Source organism: Bombina bombina, chromosome 5 (genome assembly GCF_027579735.1).
Source record: "Bombina bombina isolate aBomBom1 chromosome 5, aBomBom1.pri, whole genome shotgun sequence".
NCBI lineage: Eukaryota > Metazoa > Chordata > Amphibia > Anura > Bombinatoridae > Bombina > Bombina bombina.
Window position 1 is genome coordinate 705,727,943 of NC_069503.1, and position 18,855 is coordinate 705,746,797.

An 18,855-nucleotide genomic window follows, 5' to 3' on the forward strand; every position below is an offset into this window, starting at 1 on the left:
TCTTCTAAAAAAATATATGTACATGTCAAGGGATATTCATGGATTCCTGACAGATATCAGTGTTCCAATGTAACTATCGCTAATTTCGAGAAAAAAAGAGTGGTTTGGAAATAGCAAAGTGCTACTTTTATGTATTGCCCTATTACTTGCAAAAAAAAAGCAAAGAACGTGTAAACATTGAGCATTTCTAAACTCAGGACAAAATTTAGAAACTATTTAGCCTGGGTGTTTTTTTGTGGTTGTAGATGTGTAACAGATTTTGGGGGTCAAAGTTAGAAAAAGTCATTTTTTTCCATTTTTTCCTCATATTTTATAAATTTTGTTATAACAAATTATAAGATATGATGAAAATAACGGTATCTTTAGAAAGTCCATTTAATGGCGAGAAAAAACAGAATTTATGCTTACCTGATAAATTTCTCTCTCTTGTGATGTATCGAGTCCACAGATTCATCCATACTTGTGGGATATTCTCCTTCCCTACAGGAAGTGGCAAAGTGAGCACCCAGAGCAGAGCTGTCTATATAGCTCCTCCCTTAGATCCGCCCCCCAGTCATTCGACCGAAGGCTAGGAAGAAAAAGGAGAAACTATAGGGTGCAGTGGTGACTAAAGTTTTTTAATTAAAAATATACTACCTGTCTTAAACAGACAGGGCAGGTCGTGGACTCGATACATCACAAGAGAAAGAAATTTATCAGGTAAGCATAAATTCTGTTTTCTCTTGTAAGATGTATCGAGTCCATGGATTCATCCATACTTGTGGGATACCAATACCAAAGCTTTAGGATACGGATGAAGGGAGGGACAAGACAGGTACCTTAAACGGAAGGCACCACTGCTTGTAGAACCTTTCTCCCAAAAATAGCCTCCGAAGAAGCAAAAGTATCGAATTTGTAAAATTTGGAAAAAGTATGGAAGCGAAGACGAAGTCGCCGCCTTACAAATCTGTTCAACAGAAGCCTCATTTTTAAAAGCCCATGTGGAAGCCACTGCTCTAGTAGAATGAGCAGTAATTGTTTCAGGAGGCTGCTGGCCAGCAGTCTCATAAGCCAAACGGATGATGCTTTTCAGCCAAAAGGAAAGAGAGGTAGCCGTGGCCTTTTGACCTCTCCGTTTACCAGAATAAACAACAAACAATGAAGATGTTTGACGGAAATCTTTAGTTGCTTGTAAGTAGAACTTTAAAGCACGAACCACATCAAGATTGTGCAACACACGTTCCTCCTTTGATGAAGGATTAGGACACAGAGAAAGAACAACAATCTCCTGATTGATATTCCTATTAGAAACAAACTTAGGAAGAAACCCAGGTTTGGTACGCAAAACCACCTTATCTGCATAGAAAACTAGGTAAGGTGAGTCACACTGTAAAGCAGATAACTCAGAAACTCTTCGAGCCGAAGAGATAGCTACCAAAAACAAAACTTTCCAAGATAGAAGCTTAATATCTATGGAATGCATAGGTTCAAACGGAACCCCTTGAAGAACATCAAGAACCAAATTTAGGCTCCATGGTGGAGCAACAGGTTTAAATACAGGCTTGATCCTGACCAAGGCCTGACTAAATGCTTGAACGTCTGGGACATCTGCCAGACGTTTGTGTATAAGAATAGACAAAGCAGATATTTGTCCTTTTAAGGAACTAACTAATAATCCCTTCTCCAATCCTTCTTGGAGAAAGGACAAAATACTAGGAATCCAAATCTTACTCCATGAGTAACCCTTGGATTCACACCAACAAAGATATCTGCGCCAAATCTTATGATAGATTTTCCTGGTGACAGGCTTACTAGCATGAATCAGGGTATCAATGACCGACTCAGAGAAACCACGCTTTGATAGAATCAGGCGTTCAATCTCCAAGCAGTCAGACACAGAGAAATTAGATTTGGATGCTTGAATGGACCTTGGATTAGAAGGTCCTGCCTCATTGGCAGAGTCCACGGTGGAACAGATGACATGTCCACCAGGTATGCATACCAAGTCCTGCGTGGCCACGCAGGCGCTATCAGAATCACCGAAGCTCTCTCCTGCTTGATTCTGGCAACCAGACGTGGGAGGAGAGGAAACGGTGGAAATACATAAGCCAGATTGAAGGACCAGGGCACTGCTAGAGCATCTATCAGTACCGCCTGGGGATCCCGGGACCTGGACCCGTAGTAAGGAAGTTTGGCGTTCTGTTGGGACGCCATCAGATCCAATTCTGGTGTGCCCCATAGCCGAGTCAGCTGGGCAAATACCTCCGGATGGAGCTCCCACTCCCCCGGATGAAAAGTCTGACGACTTAGGAAATCTGCCTCCCAGTTCTCTACCCCTGGGATATGGATTGCTGAGAGATGGCAAGAGTGATCCTCCGCCCATTGGATTATTTTGATTACCTCCATCATCGTTAGAGAACTCAGTGTTCCTCCTTGATGATTGATATAGGCTACAGTCGTGATGTTGTCCGACTGAAATCTGATGAATTTGGCCGCAGCTAGCTGAGGCCATGCCTGAAGCGCATTGAATATCGCTCTCAGTTCTAGAATGTTTATCGGGAGGAGAGATTCCTCCCGAGACCATAAGCCCTGTGCTTTCAGGGATTTCCAGACTGCACCCTAGCCTAGCAGGCTGGCATCAGTCGTTACTATGAGCCACTCTGACCTGCGGAAACACATTCCCTGAGACAGGTGGTCCTGAGACAACCACCAGAGAAGAGAATCTCTGGTCTCTTGGTCCAGATGTAGTTGAGGAGATAAATCTGCATAATCCCCATTCCACTGTTTGAGCATGCATAGTTGCAGTGGTCTGAGGTGTAGGCGGGCATAAGGAACAATGTCCATTGCCGCTACCATGAGTCCGATTACCTCCATACACTGAGCCACTGATGGCCGAGGAATGGAATGAAGAGCTCGGCAAGTGATTAAAAGTTTTTGATTTTCTGACCTCCGTCAGAAATATTTTCATTTCTACCGAGTCTATCAGAGTCCCTAGGAAGGAAACTCTTGTGAGAGGGACGAGAGAACTCTTTTTTTATGTTCACCTTCCACCCGTGAGATCTCAGAAAAGCCCACACGATGTCCGTGTGAGAGTTGGCTAGCTGGAAAGTCGACGCCTGAATTAAGATGTCGTCTAGATAAGGCGCCACTGCTATACCCTGCGGTCTTAGAACCGCCAAAAGGGACCCTAGCACCTTTGTGAAAATTCTGGGAGCCGTGGCCAACCCAAAAGGAAGGGCCACAAACTGGTAATGCCTGTCCAGAAAGGCGAATCTGAGGAATTGATGATGATCTCTGTGAATAGGGATGTGTAGATACGCATCCTTTAAATCCACGGTAGTCATATATTGACCCTCCTGGATCAGAGGAAGAATAGTCTTAATAGTCTCCATCTTGAAAGATGGTACTCTGAGGAATTTGTTTAGAATTTTGAGATCCAAGATCGGTCTGAAAGTTCCCTCTTTTTTGGGAACCACAAACAGGTTGGAGTAAAAACCTAGCCCTTGTTCCGCTCTTGGAACTGGGCGGATCACTCCCATGGTATGTAGGTCTTCTTCACAGTGCAAGAACGCCTCTCTCTTTGTCTGGTTTGCAGACAACTGAGAAATGTGAAATCTCCCCCTTGGGGGGGAGTCTTTGAAGTCTAGAAGATATCCCTGGGACACAATTTCTAAAGCCCAGGAATCGTGAACATCTCTTGCCCAAGCCTGAGCGAAGAGAGAGAGTCTGCCACCTACTAGATCCGGTCCCGGATCGGGGGCTACCCCTTCATGCTGTCTTAGAGGCAGCAGCAGGCTTCTTGGCCTGTTTACCTTTGTTCCAAGCGTGGTTAGGTCTCCAGACTGACTTGGATTGGACAGAATTCCCCTCTTGCTTTGCTGCAGGGGAAGCTGAAGCAGGACCTTTGAATTTCCGAAAGGAACGAAAATTATTTTGTTTGGTCCTCATCTTATTTGTTTTATCCTGAGGGAGGGCATGGCCTTTCCCTCCAGTGATGTCTGAAATAATTTCTTTCAGTGTGGGCCCGAATGGGGTCTTTCCTTTGAAAGGGATGTTCAACAACTTAGATTTTGATGACACATCAGCAGACCAGGACTTAAGCCATAACGCCCTGCATACTAAAATGGCAAAACCTAAATTCTTTGCCGCTAATTTAGCCATTTGGAAAGCGGCATCTGTAATGAAAGAATTAGCCAACTTAAGGGCCTTAATTCTATCCGTAATATCCTCTAATGGAGTCTCTACCTGAAGAGCCTCTTCTAGAGCCTCAAACCAGAAAGCAGCTGCAGTAGTTACAGGAACAATGCATGCAATAGGTTGGAGAAGAAAACCTTGATGAACAAAAATTTTCTTTAGGAGACCCTCTAATTTTTTATCCATAGGATCTTTGAAAGCACAACTGTCTTCGATAAGTATAGTTGTACGCTTAGCAAGAGTAGAAATAGCTCCCTCCACCTTAGGAACAGTCTGCCACGAGTCCTGTAAGGTGTCAGATATGGGAAACATTTTCTTAAAAACAGGGGGGGGGGAGCGAACGGAATACCTGGTCTATCCCACTCCTTAGTAACAATAGTCCCAATCCTCTTAGGGACTGGAAAAACATCAATGTAAACTGGAACCTCTAAGTATCTGTACATTTTACACAATTTCTCTGGGACCACTATAGGGTCACAATCGTCTAGAGTAGCTAATACCTCCTTGAGCAATAAGCTGAGGTGTTCAAGCTTAAATTTAAAGGCCGTCATATCAGAATCTGTCTGAGGGAGCGTCTTTCCTGAATCAGAAATCTCTCCCTCAGATAACAAATCCCTTACCCCTACTTCAGAACATTGTAAGGGTAAATCGGATACGGCTACTAAAGCGTCAGACGGCTCAGCATTTGTTCTTAACCCAGAGCTGTCACGCTTTCCTTGTAAACCAGGCAGTTTAGAGAAAACCTCTCTGAGGGTTTTATTCATAACTATGGCCATGTCTTGTAAAGTAAATGAATTTGACGCATTAGAGGTACTTGGCGTCACTTGTGCAAGCGTTACTGGTTGTTACACTTCGGGAGAGCTAGATGCTAAACCCTCATTTCCTTCTAACTGAGAATCATCTATTGCAATATTTTTAAGTGCTAAAATATGCTCTTTATAATTTATAGACATATTAGTGCAAGTGGGACACATTCTAAGAGGGGGTTCCACAATGGCTTCTAAACACATAGAACAAGGATTTTTCTTGGTGTCAAACATGTTAAACAGGCTAGTAATAAAACAAACAAGCTTGGAAAACACTTTAATCAAAGAAAATAACACTTTAAACAAAAACGGTACTGTGCCTTTAAGAGAAAAAAAGCTGCACAAACTCTGCAAAACAGTGTAAAAAAGCAGTAAACAAAACGAAATTTTTACAGTAGCATCATAAAGCCTTAGTAACTTTGCACCATTATGCAAATAAACAATTAACCCCTTAATGTAAAAACCAGATTGAAAAAACTTCAAAACCGGTAAAATAACGTTCAGCATCTTGCCACAGCTCTGCTGTGGCGCCTACCTGCCCTTTAGGAACGATTTGTGGGGAAAAAAACCTCTTTACAGCCCTCAAATACATAGCTGGATGCTTCTGAGGTAAATAAACTGTGCAACTGAAAATAGGCCCCTCCCACCTCACTCGATGTTATGGGGCCTAAAAGAAACACCACAGAGTGTTTCTTAAACTAGCCATGTGGGTTAATAACCCTTAAACAAGCCACAAAGACCCCTTAAAGTCCCTCAAAAAATGTTATATTTGTAATTAAACCAAAACGTTTTTTCCTATTAGTGTCACCAGTAACTATGAGCCCTTTATGCAAGCTTGGATTCCTCTTTTACTGAATACAGCTTACCTTTCCCTCATGGGGATATTGCCAGCCTTTTCTAGAAATAACACAGTCTGTCAAGAAAAACATAGACTGAACATACCTTAATGCAGTTTAGCCTGCAAACTGTTCCCCCAACTGAAGTTTTCCTGGACTCTTCAGCCCTTGTGAGAACAGCAGTGGATCTTAGTTACAAAATGCTAAGATCATCATCCTCCTTGCAGAAATCTTCATCCATTTTCTGCCAGAGTAAATAGTACACACCGGTACCATTTAAAATAACAAACTTTTGCTTGAGAAAATAAAAACTAACATTTTTGTCACCACACTCACTTTACCCTTCCTAGCAGTTAAGCAGGAAAAGAGAATGACTGGGGGGCGGAGCTAAGGGAGGAGCTATATAGACAGCTCTGCTTTGGGTGCTCTCTTTGCCACTTCCTGTAGGGAAGGAGAATATCCCACAAGTATGGATGAATCCGTGGACTCGATACATCTTACCAGAGAAACGGTATATAATATGTGTGGGTACAGTAAATGAGTAAGAGGAAAATTACAACTAAACACAAACACCGCAGAAATGTAAAAATAGCCTTGGTCCCAAACGGTCAGAAAATGGAAAAGTGCTGTGGTCCTTAAGGGGTTAAAAGGGACATGAAACCCAAATTTTTTTCTTTCATGATTTAGATAGAGTATACAATTTTAAACAGCTTTCCAATTTACTTCTATTATCTAATTTGCTTCATTCTCTTTCCATCCTTCGTTGAAAAACAGACAAAATGTGGGTTTCATGTCCCTTTAATGTTACTTTAACAAATTGTTGGCTGTCTCACCTAAGACCCAGTGAATATAATATGGCAGCTCCCATAACACTGTAAGGATGTTTAAAGTTAGCGGTTTACTTAGCTTTTTAATTTGGAAAACTGTGCATCCAGCTCTGTTCTTTTTTTCCCTCCTACTTAGTTATCAGTTCATGCAGCTTATTATAGACCATATTGCAGATAGATCTATTGTAGTGCCCACTCCTGCTTTTCCGCCTAAGCTGTGACGAAGCATAACTGATTGAAGGGTAGCATTACAGCTTCTGATTGTTTATAACATTAGATGACTAAAAGAGCAGAGCTATATGGGCAGGCATCAAAAAGGCATGTAAATGCTGTCATTAGAAACCCTTATAGCACATTATTTGACTTGTGTGCTATAGAGTAAAGTGCTGATATGGGGAAAGTGTAATACAGGGGGTTTCTTTTTAACGTTTACAAAAGAGCTAAATATTATAAAACACTTTACATCTCTACAGGACCAATGTGTTATTTGTACTATCATTACAAAGGTGATTTGAATTTTAAATCCTTTGAATAAAATGTCCTCTTTAGCAGAATAGTCACATTACATTTTTTTTATTTAGTGATACAAATTGCTTCATACCTTGGAACAGAATGCTACTGCAGGGCTCAGTCCACTAGTGGATGCCAATCCCAGCAAAATGTAAACAAATCCTATTGAATAGGAATACAGAACCTGAAACATTAAAATACATATAGGTGATGATATCTGGGCACATTCCTAGAACTTGCACTCTGACAACGTTGTTTAAACAAAGGAACATACATTGGCAGAGTAGTACATCTCATACATGATGATTTTTGCATAAAACCATTTCTAAAAAAAAAATATATATTTTAAAACTTTCAGAGCTTTTAGTAGTTTTATAATTGGTTAGGAGTACAAATAAAGTGAGGGAAAAAATATTTGATCCCCTGCTGATTTTGTATGTTTGCCCACTGACAAAGAAATGATCAGTCTATAACAAAGGTTTATTTGAACAGTGAGAAACAGAACAACAACAAAAATTCCAGAAAAACGCATTTCAAAAAAGTTATAAATTGATTTGTATTTTAATGAGTGAAATAAGTATTTGACCGCTTTGCAAAACATGACTTAGTAATTGATGGCAAAACCTTCTTGTAGTTGGCCACCAGGTTTGCACACATCTCAGGAAGGATTTTGTCCCACTCCTCTTTGCAGATCATCTCCAAGTCATTAAGGTTTTGAAACTGGCGTTTGGCAACTCAATCCCATAGAAAATCTGTGGAGGGAGCTGAAGGTTTAAGTTCTGGAGACTGGCTAGGCCACTCCAGGACCTTAATGTTTGTTGCCTTGGCCATGTGTTTTGGGTCATTGTCATGCTGGAATACCCATCTACAAGCCATTTTCAATGCCCTGGCAGAGGGAAGGAGGTTCTCATCCAAGATTTGATGGTACATGGCCGCATTCATCGTCCCTTTGATGCGGTGAAGTTGTCCTGTCCCTTTAGCAGAAAAACACCCCCTAAGCATAATGTTTCCATCTCCATGTTTGACAGTGGGGATGATGTTCGAGTCATAGGCAGCATTCCTACTCCTCCAAACACGACGAGTTGAGTTGATGCTAAAGAGTTCGATTTTGGCCACAACACTTTCACCCAGTTCTCCTCTGAATCATTCAGATGTTCATTGGCAAACTTCAGACGGGCCTGTACATGTGCTTTCTTGAGCAGGGGGACCTTGCGGGAGCTTCAGGATTTCAGTCCTTCACAGCGTAGTGTGTTACCAATTGTTTTCTTGGTGACTTTGGTCCCAGCTGCCTTGAGATTATTGACAAGATCCTCCCGTGTAGTTCTGGCCTGATTCCTCACCGTTCTCATTAACATTGAAACTCCACAAGGTGAGATCTTGCATAGAGCCCCAGACCGAGGGAGATTCACAGTTATTTTGTGTTTCTTCCATTTGCGAATAATCGCACCAACTGTTGTCACCTTCTCACCAAGTTGTTAGGCGATGGTCTTGTAGCCCATTCCAGCCTTGTGTAGGTCTACAATCTTGTCCCTGACATCCTTGAACAGCTTTTTGGACTTGGCCATGGTGGAGAGTTTGGAATCTAATTGATTAATTGGTTCATTGTACAGGTGTCTGTTATACAGGTAACAAGCGGAGGAGATTAGGAGCACTCCCTTTAAGAGAGTGCTCCTAATCTCAGCTCGTAACCAGTATAAAAGACCACCTGGGAGCAAAAAATCTTGCCGATTGATAGGGGATCAAATACAAATCAGTTTATAACTTTTTTTGAAATGCGTTTTTTTCTGAATTTTGTGTTATTCTGTCTCTCACTGTTCAAATAAACCTACCATTAAAATTATAGATTGATCATTTATTTGTCAGTGGGCAAATGTACAAAATCAGCAGGGGTCAAATATTTTCCCCCCTCACTGTAAACACACATATACACATACAGGGAGTGCAGAATTATTAGGCAAATGAGTATTTTGACCACATCATCCTCTTTATGCATGTTGTCTTACTCCAAGCTGTATAGGCTCGAAAGCCTACTACCAATTAAGCATATTAGGTGATGTGCATCTCTGTAATGGGAAGGGGTGTGGTCTAATGACATCAACACCCTATATCAGGTGTGCATAATTATTAGGCAACTTCCTTTCCTTTGGCAAAATGGGTCAAAAGAAGGACTTGACAGGCTCAGAAAAGTCAAAAATAGTGAGATATCTTGCAGAGGGATGCAGCACTCTTAAAATTGCAAAGCTTCTGAAGCGTGATCATCGAACAATCAAGCGTTTCATTCAAAATAGTCAACAGGGTCGCAAGAAGCGTGTGGAAAAACCAAGGCGCAAAATAACTGCCCATGAACTGAGAAAAGTCAAGCGTGCAGCTGCCAAGATGCCACTTGCCACCAGTTTGGCCATATTTCAGAGCTGCAACATCACTGGAGTGCCCAAAAGCACAAGGTGTGCAATACTCAGATACATGGCCAAGGTAAGAAAGGCTGAAAGACGACCAACACTAAACAAGACACACAAGCTGAAACGTCAGGACTGGGCCAAGAAATATCTCAAGACTGATTTTTCTAAGGTTTTATGGACTGATGAAATGAGAGTGAGTCTTGATGGGCCAGATGGATGGGCCCGTGGCTGGATTGGTAAAGGGCAGAGAGCTCCAGTCCGACTCAGACGCCAGCAAGGTGGAGGTGGAGTACTGGTTTGGGCTGGTATCATCAAAGATGAGCTTGTGGGGCCTTTTCGGGTTGAGGATGGAGTCAAGCTCAACTCCCAGTCTTACTGCCAGTTTCTGGAAGACACCTTCTTCAAGCAGTGGTACAGGAAGAAGTCTGCATCCTTCAAGAAAAACATGATTTTCATGCAGGACAATGCTCCATCACACGCGTCCAAGTACTCCACAGCGTGGCTGGCAAGAAAGGGTATAAAAGAAGAAAATCTAATGACATGGCCTCCTTGTTCACCTGATCTGAACCCCATTGAGAACCTGTGGTCCATCATCAAATGTGAGATTTACAAGGAGGGAAAACAGTACACCTCTCTGAACAGTGTCTGGGAGGCTGTGGTTGCTGCTGCACGCAATGTTGATGGTGAACAGATCAAAACACTGACAGAATCCATGGATGACAGGCTTTTGAGTGTCCTTGCAAAGAAAGGTGGCTATATTGGTCACTGATTTGTTTTTGTTTTGTTTTTGAAAGTCAGAAAACATAATTTATGCTTACCTGATAAATTCCTTTCTTCTGTAGTGTGATCAGTCCACGGGTCATCATTACTTCTGGGATATTACTCCTCCCCAACAGGAAGTGCAAGAGGATTCACCCAGCAGAGCTGCATATAGCTCCTCCCCTCTACGTCACTCCCAGTCATTCGACCAAGGACCAACGAGAAAGGAAAAGCCAAGGGTGAAGTGGTGACTGGAGTATAAATTAAAAAATATTTACCTGCCTTAAAAACAGGGCGGGCCGTGGACTGATCACACTACAGAAGAAAGGAATTTATCAGGTAAGCATAAATTATGTTTTCTTCTGTTAAGTGTGATCAGTCCACGGGTCATCATTACTTCTGGGATACCAATACCAAAGCAAAAGTACACGGATGACGGGAGGGATAGGCAGGCTCTTTATACAGAAGGAACCACTGCCTGAAGAACCTTTCTCCCAAAAATAGCCTCCGATGAAGCAAAAGTGTCAAATTTGTAAAATTTGGAAAAAGTATGAAGCGAAGATCAAGTTGCAGCCTTGCAAATCTGTTCAACAGAGGCCTCATTCTTGAAGGCCCAAGTGGAAGCCACAGCTCTAGTAGAATGAGCTGTAATTCTTTCAGGAGGCTGCTGTCCAGCAGTCTCATAAGCTAAACGAATTATGCTACGAAGCCAAAAAGAAAGAGAGGTAGCGGAAGCTTTTTGACCTCTCCTCTGCCCAGAGTAAATGACAAACAGAGAAGACGTTTGTCGAAATTCCTTAGTTGCCTGTAAGTAAAATTTTAGAGCACGGACTACATCCAGGTTGTGCAGTAGACGTTCCTTCTTTGAAGAAGGATTTGGGCATAAAGAAGGAACAACAATCTCTTGATTGATATTCCTGTTAGTAACTACCTTAGGTAAGAACCCAGGTTTAGTACGCAGGACTACCTTATCCGAATGAAAAATCAAATAAGGAGAATCACAATGTAAGGCTGATAATTCAGAGACTCTTCGAGCCAAGGAAATAGCCATTAAAAAAAGAACTTTCCAAGATAACAACTTTATATCAATGGAATGAAGGGGTTCAAACGGAACGCCCTGTAAAACATTAAGAACAAGGTTTAAACTCCATGGTGGAGCAACAGTTTTAAACACAGGCTTAATCCTGGCCAAAGCCTGACAAAAAGCCTGGACGTCAGGAACTTCTGACAGACGTTTGTGTAACAGAATGGACAGAGCTGAGATCTGTCCCTTTAAAGAACTAGCAGATAAACCCTTTTCTAAACCTTCTTGTAGAAAAGACAATATCCTAGGAATCCTAACCTTACTCCAAGAGTAACCTTTGGATTCACACCAATATAGGTATTTACGCCATATCTTATGGTAAATCTTTCTGGTAACAGGTTTCCTAGCCTGTATTAAGGTATCAATAACTGACTCAGAAAACCCACGTCTTGATAAAATCAAGGGTTCAATTTCCAAGCAGTCAGCTTCAGAGAAGTTAGATTTTGATGTTTGAAGGGACCCTGTATCAGAAGGTCCTGTTTCAGAGGTAGAGACCAAGGTGGACAGGATGACATGTCCACCAGGTCTGCATACCAAGTCCTGCGTGGCCACGCAGGTGCTATTAGAATCACTGATGCTCTCTCTTGTTTGATTCTGGCAATCAATCGAGGAAGCAACGGGAAGGGTGGAAACACGTAAGCCATCCTGAAGTCCCAAGGTGCTGTCAGAGCATCTATCAGGACTGCTCCTGGATCCCTGGATCTGGACCTGTAACGAGGAAGCTTGGCATTCTGTCGAGACGCCATGAGATCTATCTCTGGTTTGCCCCAACGTCGAAGTATTTGGGCAAAGACCTCCGGATGAAGTTCCCACTCCCCCGGATGAAAAGTCTGACGACTTAAGAAATCCGCCTCCCAGTTCTCCACTCCCGGGATGTGGATTGCTGACAGGTGGCAAGAGTGAGACTCTGCCCAGCGAATTATCTTTGATACTTCCATCATAGCTAGGGAGCTTCTTGTCCCTCCCTGATGGTTGATGTAAGCTACAGTCGTGATGTTGTCCGACTGAAACCTGATGAACCCCCGAGTTGTCAACTGGGGCCAAGCCAGGAGGGCATTGAGAACTGCTCTCAATTCCAGAATGTTTATTGGCAGGAGACTCTCCTCCTGACTCCATTGTCCCTGAGCCTTCAGAGAATTCCAGATGGCACCCCAACCTAGAAGGCTGGCGTCTGTTACAATTGTCCAGTCTGGTCTGCTGAATGGCATCCCCCTGGACAGATGTGGCCGAGAAAGCCACCATAGAAGAGAATTTCTGGTCTCTTGATCCAGATTCAGAGAAGGGGATAAGTCTGAGTAATCCCCATTCCACTGACTTAGCATGCACAGTTGCAGTGGTCTGAGGTGTAAGCGTGCAAAGGGTACTATGTCCATTGCCGCTACCATTAAGCCGATTACCTCCATGCATTGAGCCACTGACGGGTGTTGAATGGAATGAAGGGTGCGGCAAGCACTTTGAAGTCTTGTTAGCCTGTCCTCTGTCAGGTAAATCTTCATTTCTACAGAATCTATAAGAGTCCCCAGGAAGGGAACTCTTGTGAGTGGAACGAGTGAACTTTTCTTTTCGTTCACCTTCCATCCATGTGACCTTAGAAATGCCAGCACTAACTCTGTATGAGACTTGGCAGTTTGAAAGCTTGAAGCTTGTATCAGAATGTCGTCTAGGTATGGAGCTACCGAGATTCCCCGCGGTCTTAGTACCGCCAGAAGAGCACCCAGAACCTTTGTGAAGATTCTTGGAGCTGTAGCCAATGCGAATGGAAGAGCCACAAACTGGTAATGCCTGTCTAGGAAGGCAAACCTTAGGTACCGATAATGATCTTTGTGAATCGGTATGTGAAGGTAAGCATCTTTTAAATCTACAGTGGTCATGTACTGACCTTCTTGGATCATAGGTAAAATTGTCCGAATAGTCTCCATCTTGAACGATGGAACTCTTAGGAATTTGTTTAGGATCTTTAAGTCCAGGATTGGTCTGAAAGTTCCCTCTTTTTTGGGAACCACAAACAGATTTGAGTAAAACCCCTGTCCCTGTTCTGATCGTGGAACTGGATGGATTACTCCCATTAACAAGAGCTCTTGTACGCAGCGTAGAAACGCCTCTTTCTTTGTCTGGATTGTTGACAATCTTGACAGATGAAATCTCTCTCTTGGAGGAGAGTATTTGAAGTCCAGAAGGTATCCCTGAGATATTATCTCTAGCGCCCAGGGATCCTGAACATCTCTTGCCCAAGCCTGGGCGAAGAGAGAAAGTCTGCCCCCCACTAGATCCGATCCCGGATCGGGGGCCCTCAATTCATGCTGTTTTAGGGGCAGCAGCAGGTTTCCTAGTCTGCTTGCCCTTGTTCCAGGACTGGTTAGGTTTCCAGCCTTGTCTGTAGCGAGCAACAGCTCCTTCCTGTTTTGGTGCAGAGGAAGTTGATGCTGCTCCTGCTTTGAAATTACGAAAGGAACAAAAATTAGACTGTCTAGTCTTGGCTTTGTCCTGAGGCAGGGCATGGCCTTTACCTCCTGTAATGTCAGCGATAATCTCTTTCAACCCGGGCCCGAATAAGGTCTGCCCTTTGAAAGGTATATTAAGCAATTTAGACTTAGAAGTAACATCAGCTGACCAGGATTTTAGCCACAGCGCCCTGCGTGCCTGAATGGCGAATCCTGAATTCTTCGCCGTAAGTTTAGTAAGATGTACTACGGCCTCCGAAATGAATGAATTAGCTAGTTTAAGGACTCTAAGCCTGTCCGTAATGTCGTCCAGAGTAGCTGAACCAATGTTCTCTTCCAGAGACTCAATCCAGAATGCCGCTGCAGCCGTGATCGGCGCAATGCATGCAAGGGGTTGCAATATAAAACCTTGTTGAACAAACATTTTCTTAAGGTAACCCTCTAACTTTTTATCCATTGGATCTGAAAAAGCACAGCTATCCTCCACCGGGATAGTGGTACGCTTAGCTAAGGTAGAAACTGCTCCCTCCACCTTAGGGACCGTTTGCCATAAGTCCCTTGTGGTGGCGTCTATTGGAAACATTTTTCTAAATATCGGAGGGGGTGAGAACGGCACACCGGGTCTATCCCACTCCTTAGTAACAATTTCAGTAAGTCTCTTAGGTATAGGAAAAACCTCAGTACTCGTCGGTACCGCAAAATATTTATCCAACCTACACATTTTCTCTGGTATTGCAACTGTGTTACAATCATTCAGAGCCGCTAACACCTCCCCTAGTAATACACGGAGGTTTTACAGTTTAAATTTAAAATTTGAAATATCTGAATCCAGTCTGTTTGGATCAGAACCGTCACCCACAGAATGAAGTTCTCCGTCCTCATGTTCTGCCACCTGTGACGCAGTGTCTGACATGGCCCTAATATTATCAGCGCACTCTGTTCTCACCCCAGAGTGATCACGCTTACCTCTTAGTTCTGGTAATTTAGCCAAAACCTCAGTCATAACAGTAGCCATATCCTGTAATGTGATTTGTAATGGCCGCCCAGATGTATTCGGCGCTACAATATCACGCACCTCCCTCTGAGCGGGAGATGTAGGTACTGACACGTGAGGCGAGTTAGTCGGCATAACTCTCCCCTCGTTGTTTGGTGAAATTTGTTCAATTTGTACAGATTGATTTTTATTTAAAGTAGCATCAATACAGTTAGTACATAAATTTCTATTGGGCTCCACTTTGGCATTGCAACAAATGACACAGGTATCATCCTCTGAATCAGACATGTTTAACACACTAGCAAATAAACTTGCAACTTGGAAATACAATTCAATTAGAATAATATTAAAACGTACTGTGCCTTTAAGAAGCACAGAAGATCTATGACAGTTGAAAATTAATAAATTGAAACAGTTATAGCCTCAATCCTTGTAAACAACACAACTTTAGCAAAGGTTTAATCCCATTAGCAAAGATAACAAATTCTGAAAGCAGGAAACAAATTACAGAATAAACGTTTTTTATCTCAGTCAAACTATAATTCTCACAGCTCTGCTGAGAGAAATTACCTCCCTCAAAATAAGTTTTGAAGACCCCTGAGCTCTGTAGAGATGAACCGGATCATGCAGGGAATACAATGAGTTGCTGACTGAAATATTTGATGCATAGTAAAAGCGCCAAAAAACGGCCCCTCCCCCTCACACACAGCAGTGAGGGAGAACAGAAACTGTCAGAAAACAGATTAAGCAACTGCCAAGTGGAAAAATAGTGCCCAAACATTTATTCACTCAGTACCTCAGCAAATGAAAACGATTTTACATTCCAGCAAAAACGTTAAACATAATCTCTAGTTATTAAACAGCTTTATGTATTTCTTACAGTGTAATTCTAGTGAAGTACCATTCCCCAGAATACTGAAGTGTAAAGTATACATACATGACATTATATCGGTATGGCAGGATTTTCTCATCAATTCCATTGTCAGAAAATAAAAACTGCTACATACCTCTATGCAGATTCATCTGCCCGCTGTCCCCTGATCTGAAGTTTACCTCTCCTCAGATGGCCGAGAAACAGCAATATGATCTTAACTACTCCGGCTAAAATCATAACAAAAACTCTGGTAGATTCTTCTTCAAACTCTGCCAGAGAGATAATAACACACTCCGGTGCTATTTTAAAATAACAAACTTTTGATTGAAGATATAAAACTAAGTATAATCACCATAGTCCTCTCACACATCCTATCTAGTCGTTGGGTGCAAGAGAATGACTGGGAGTGACGTAGAGGGGAGGAGCTATATGCAGCTCTGCTGGGTGAATCCTCTTGCACTTCCTGTTGGGGAGGAGTAATATCCCAGAAGTAATGATGACCCGTGGACTGATCACACTTAACAGAAGAAATGTATATTTGTGAATGTTGAGATGTTATATTGGTTTCACTGGTAAAAATAAATAATTGAAATGGGTATATATTTGTTTTTTGTTAAGTTGCCTAATAATTATGCACAGTAATAGTCACCTGCACACACAGATATCCCCCTAAAATAGCTATAACTAAAAACAAACTAAAAACTACTTCCAAAACTATTCAGCTTTGATATTAATGAGTTTTTTGGGTTCATTGAGAACATGGTTGTTCAATAATAAAATTAATCCTCAAAAATACAACTTGCCTAATAATTCTGCACTCCCTGTATATACACAGTATATGACGTTTTAAAAAGTAAACAAGTAAGAAAATCCAACAACTCAAAGGTTTTTTTTTTCACTTTAACATTTATAAAAGATAATCCATAACTACATTCATTTGCAAATAGAAATGCTCAATTGAATTGAAGTATAGCTCAGTTTTGCTTAGTTTATTATGCAAAATGGATTTGGGAACACAGAGATTTAATGTTTGATCACATAAATACGCAGATTTTATTAAATAAAAAACAAAAAGATGGGAGATATTAAATCTTGTAAGGTATACCCAGCATTAAATAGGTTTGGTTCAAAGCCAGTTGTTTCAATCTGCAAGATCCCATAACCTCTGCAGAGTGAAGCTTTCCTGTAAAATGGCTGAGCTTACAAAGTGACAGACTGTAACATTTCTACAAGGAAGCACTAATCAGGACACAATTTACCATTTCAGAGTTAGATCCGTTATGTAGCTTCATGGCTTTTTCTTGAACATTTCCTATGGCAGCATCAGCGCAGAGGGCCAATGAGATAAGCAACACACCTTAAGGCAATTAAAGAGAGAACATGCTGTGAAACAGAAATAGTCCATTAAGCCGTCATGAAATTGTTTATAGTTCTACCAACCTCCCCATGTAAAACCTCACTCTACATGTTGGACTCCCTTTATATTGCACACATATCGATTTAATTTAGATTTTAAGCTTTATTTTAAACTAGAAGCTCATTATGATCACATTTCTACCTTTTGTAATCTAACCTATATCCATTTCCACTGTTCAGCTCCACATAACTGGCGCTTTATAGAGCTTGCCTACTTTAATGGTTACCTGTAGTACTAATTTAATAAGGATTTAACTTTTTTTTTTTTTAAATGTATATATTTTAATGTATCTCTCTCTCTCTATATATCGACATATCTATACATCTACACACACATTGTGTGGCTGTTTTAGGGTCCCAGGTATTGGAAAGGACCTTGACATGGTACCTGGGCTTGTCCCATTTGGCCAGATGCGGTAACTAACCTTTCCATTTTTGCTTTTAAATCTTAGCTGAGAGCTTGTGAGTGCTGGACTCTCTCTCTATATATATATATATATATATATATATATATATATATATATATATATATATATATATATATATATATATATATATATATATATATATATATATATATATATATATATATATATATATATATATATATACATACACACACACACATATACATATACACACACACACATACATACATACAGTGGATATAAAAAGTCTACACACACCTGTTAAAATCTCAGGTTTCTGTGATATAAAAAAATTAGACAAAGAAATCATTTCAGAACTTTTTCCACTTTTAATGTGACCTATAAACTACACAACTCAATTGGAAAACAAACTGAAATCTTTAAGGTGGAGGGAAGTAAACAAAAAAAACTAAAATAATGTGGTGTGCTTATAACTGGGGATGTAGCTGTGTTCAGAATTGAGCAATCACATTCAAAACCATGTTAAATAAGAGTCATCACACACCTGCCATAATTTAAAGTGCCTCTGATTAACCCTGAATAAAGTTCAGCTGTTCTAGTAAGTCTTTCCTGACATTTTCTTAGTCGCGTCCTACACAAAAAAGCCATGGTCCGCAGAGAGCTTCCAAAGCATCAGAGGGATCTCATTGTTAAAAGGTATCCGTCAGGAGAAGGGTACAAAAGAATTTCCAAGGCATTAGATATACCATGGAACACAGTTAAGACAGTCATCATCAAATGGAGAACATATGGCACAACAATGACATTACCAAGAACTGGATGTCCCTCCAAAATTCATGAAAAGACGAGAAGAAAACTGGTCTGCGGGGCTACCAAGAGGCCTACAGCAACATTAAAGGAGCTGCAGGAATATCCGGCAAGTACTGACTGTAGTACGTGACAACAATCTCCCATATTCTTCATATGTTTGGGCTTTGGGGTAGACGGCAAGACGGAAGCCTTTTCTTACAAAGAAAAACATCCAAGCCCAGCTAAATTTAGCAAAAACACATCTGAAGTCTCCCAAAAGCATGTGAGAAAAGGTGTTATGGTCTGATGAACTTTTTGGCAATAATTCCAAAAGATATGTTTGGCGCAAAAACAACACTGCATATCACCAAAAGAACACCATACCCACAGTGAAGCATGGTGGTGGTAGCATCATGCTTTGGGTCTGTTTTTCTTCAGTTGAAAATGGGGCCTTATTCAAGGTAGAGGGAATTGTGAACAGTTCCTTCCAAATACCAGTCAATATTGGCACAAAACCTTCAGGCTTCTGCTAGAAATCTGAACATGAAGAGGAACTTC

The 18,855-nt window shown here is 41.4% G+C and overlaps 1 protein-coding gene across 3 annotated transcripts in view; it reads right to left on the minus strand.

Moving 5' to 3' along the window:
- SLC35B3 (solute carrier family 35 member B3) overlaps window positions 1-18,855 on the minus strand; it is a 168,471-nt gene that overhangs the window by 94,255 nt on the left and 55,361 nt on the right. For all 3 annotated transcript variants that reach the window (XM_053714730.1, XM_053714732.1, XM_053714731.1), the window contains exons 6-7: window positions 16,963-17,060; window positions 7,244-7,336 (exon numbers count right to left, since the gene is read on the minus strand). In XM_053714730.1, coding sequence (XP_053570705.1) covers window positions 7,244-7,336; window positions 16,963-17,060 — 191 coding nt within the window. The remainder of the gene's footprint in view (window positions 1-7,243; window positions 7,337-16,962; window positions 17,061-18,855) is intronic.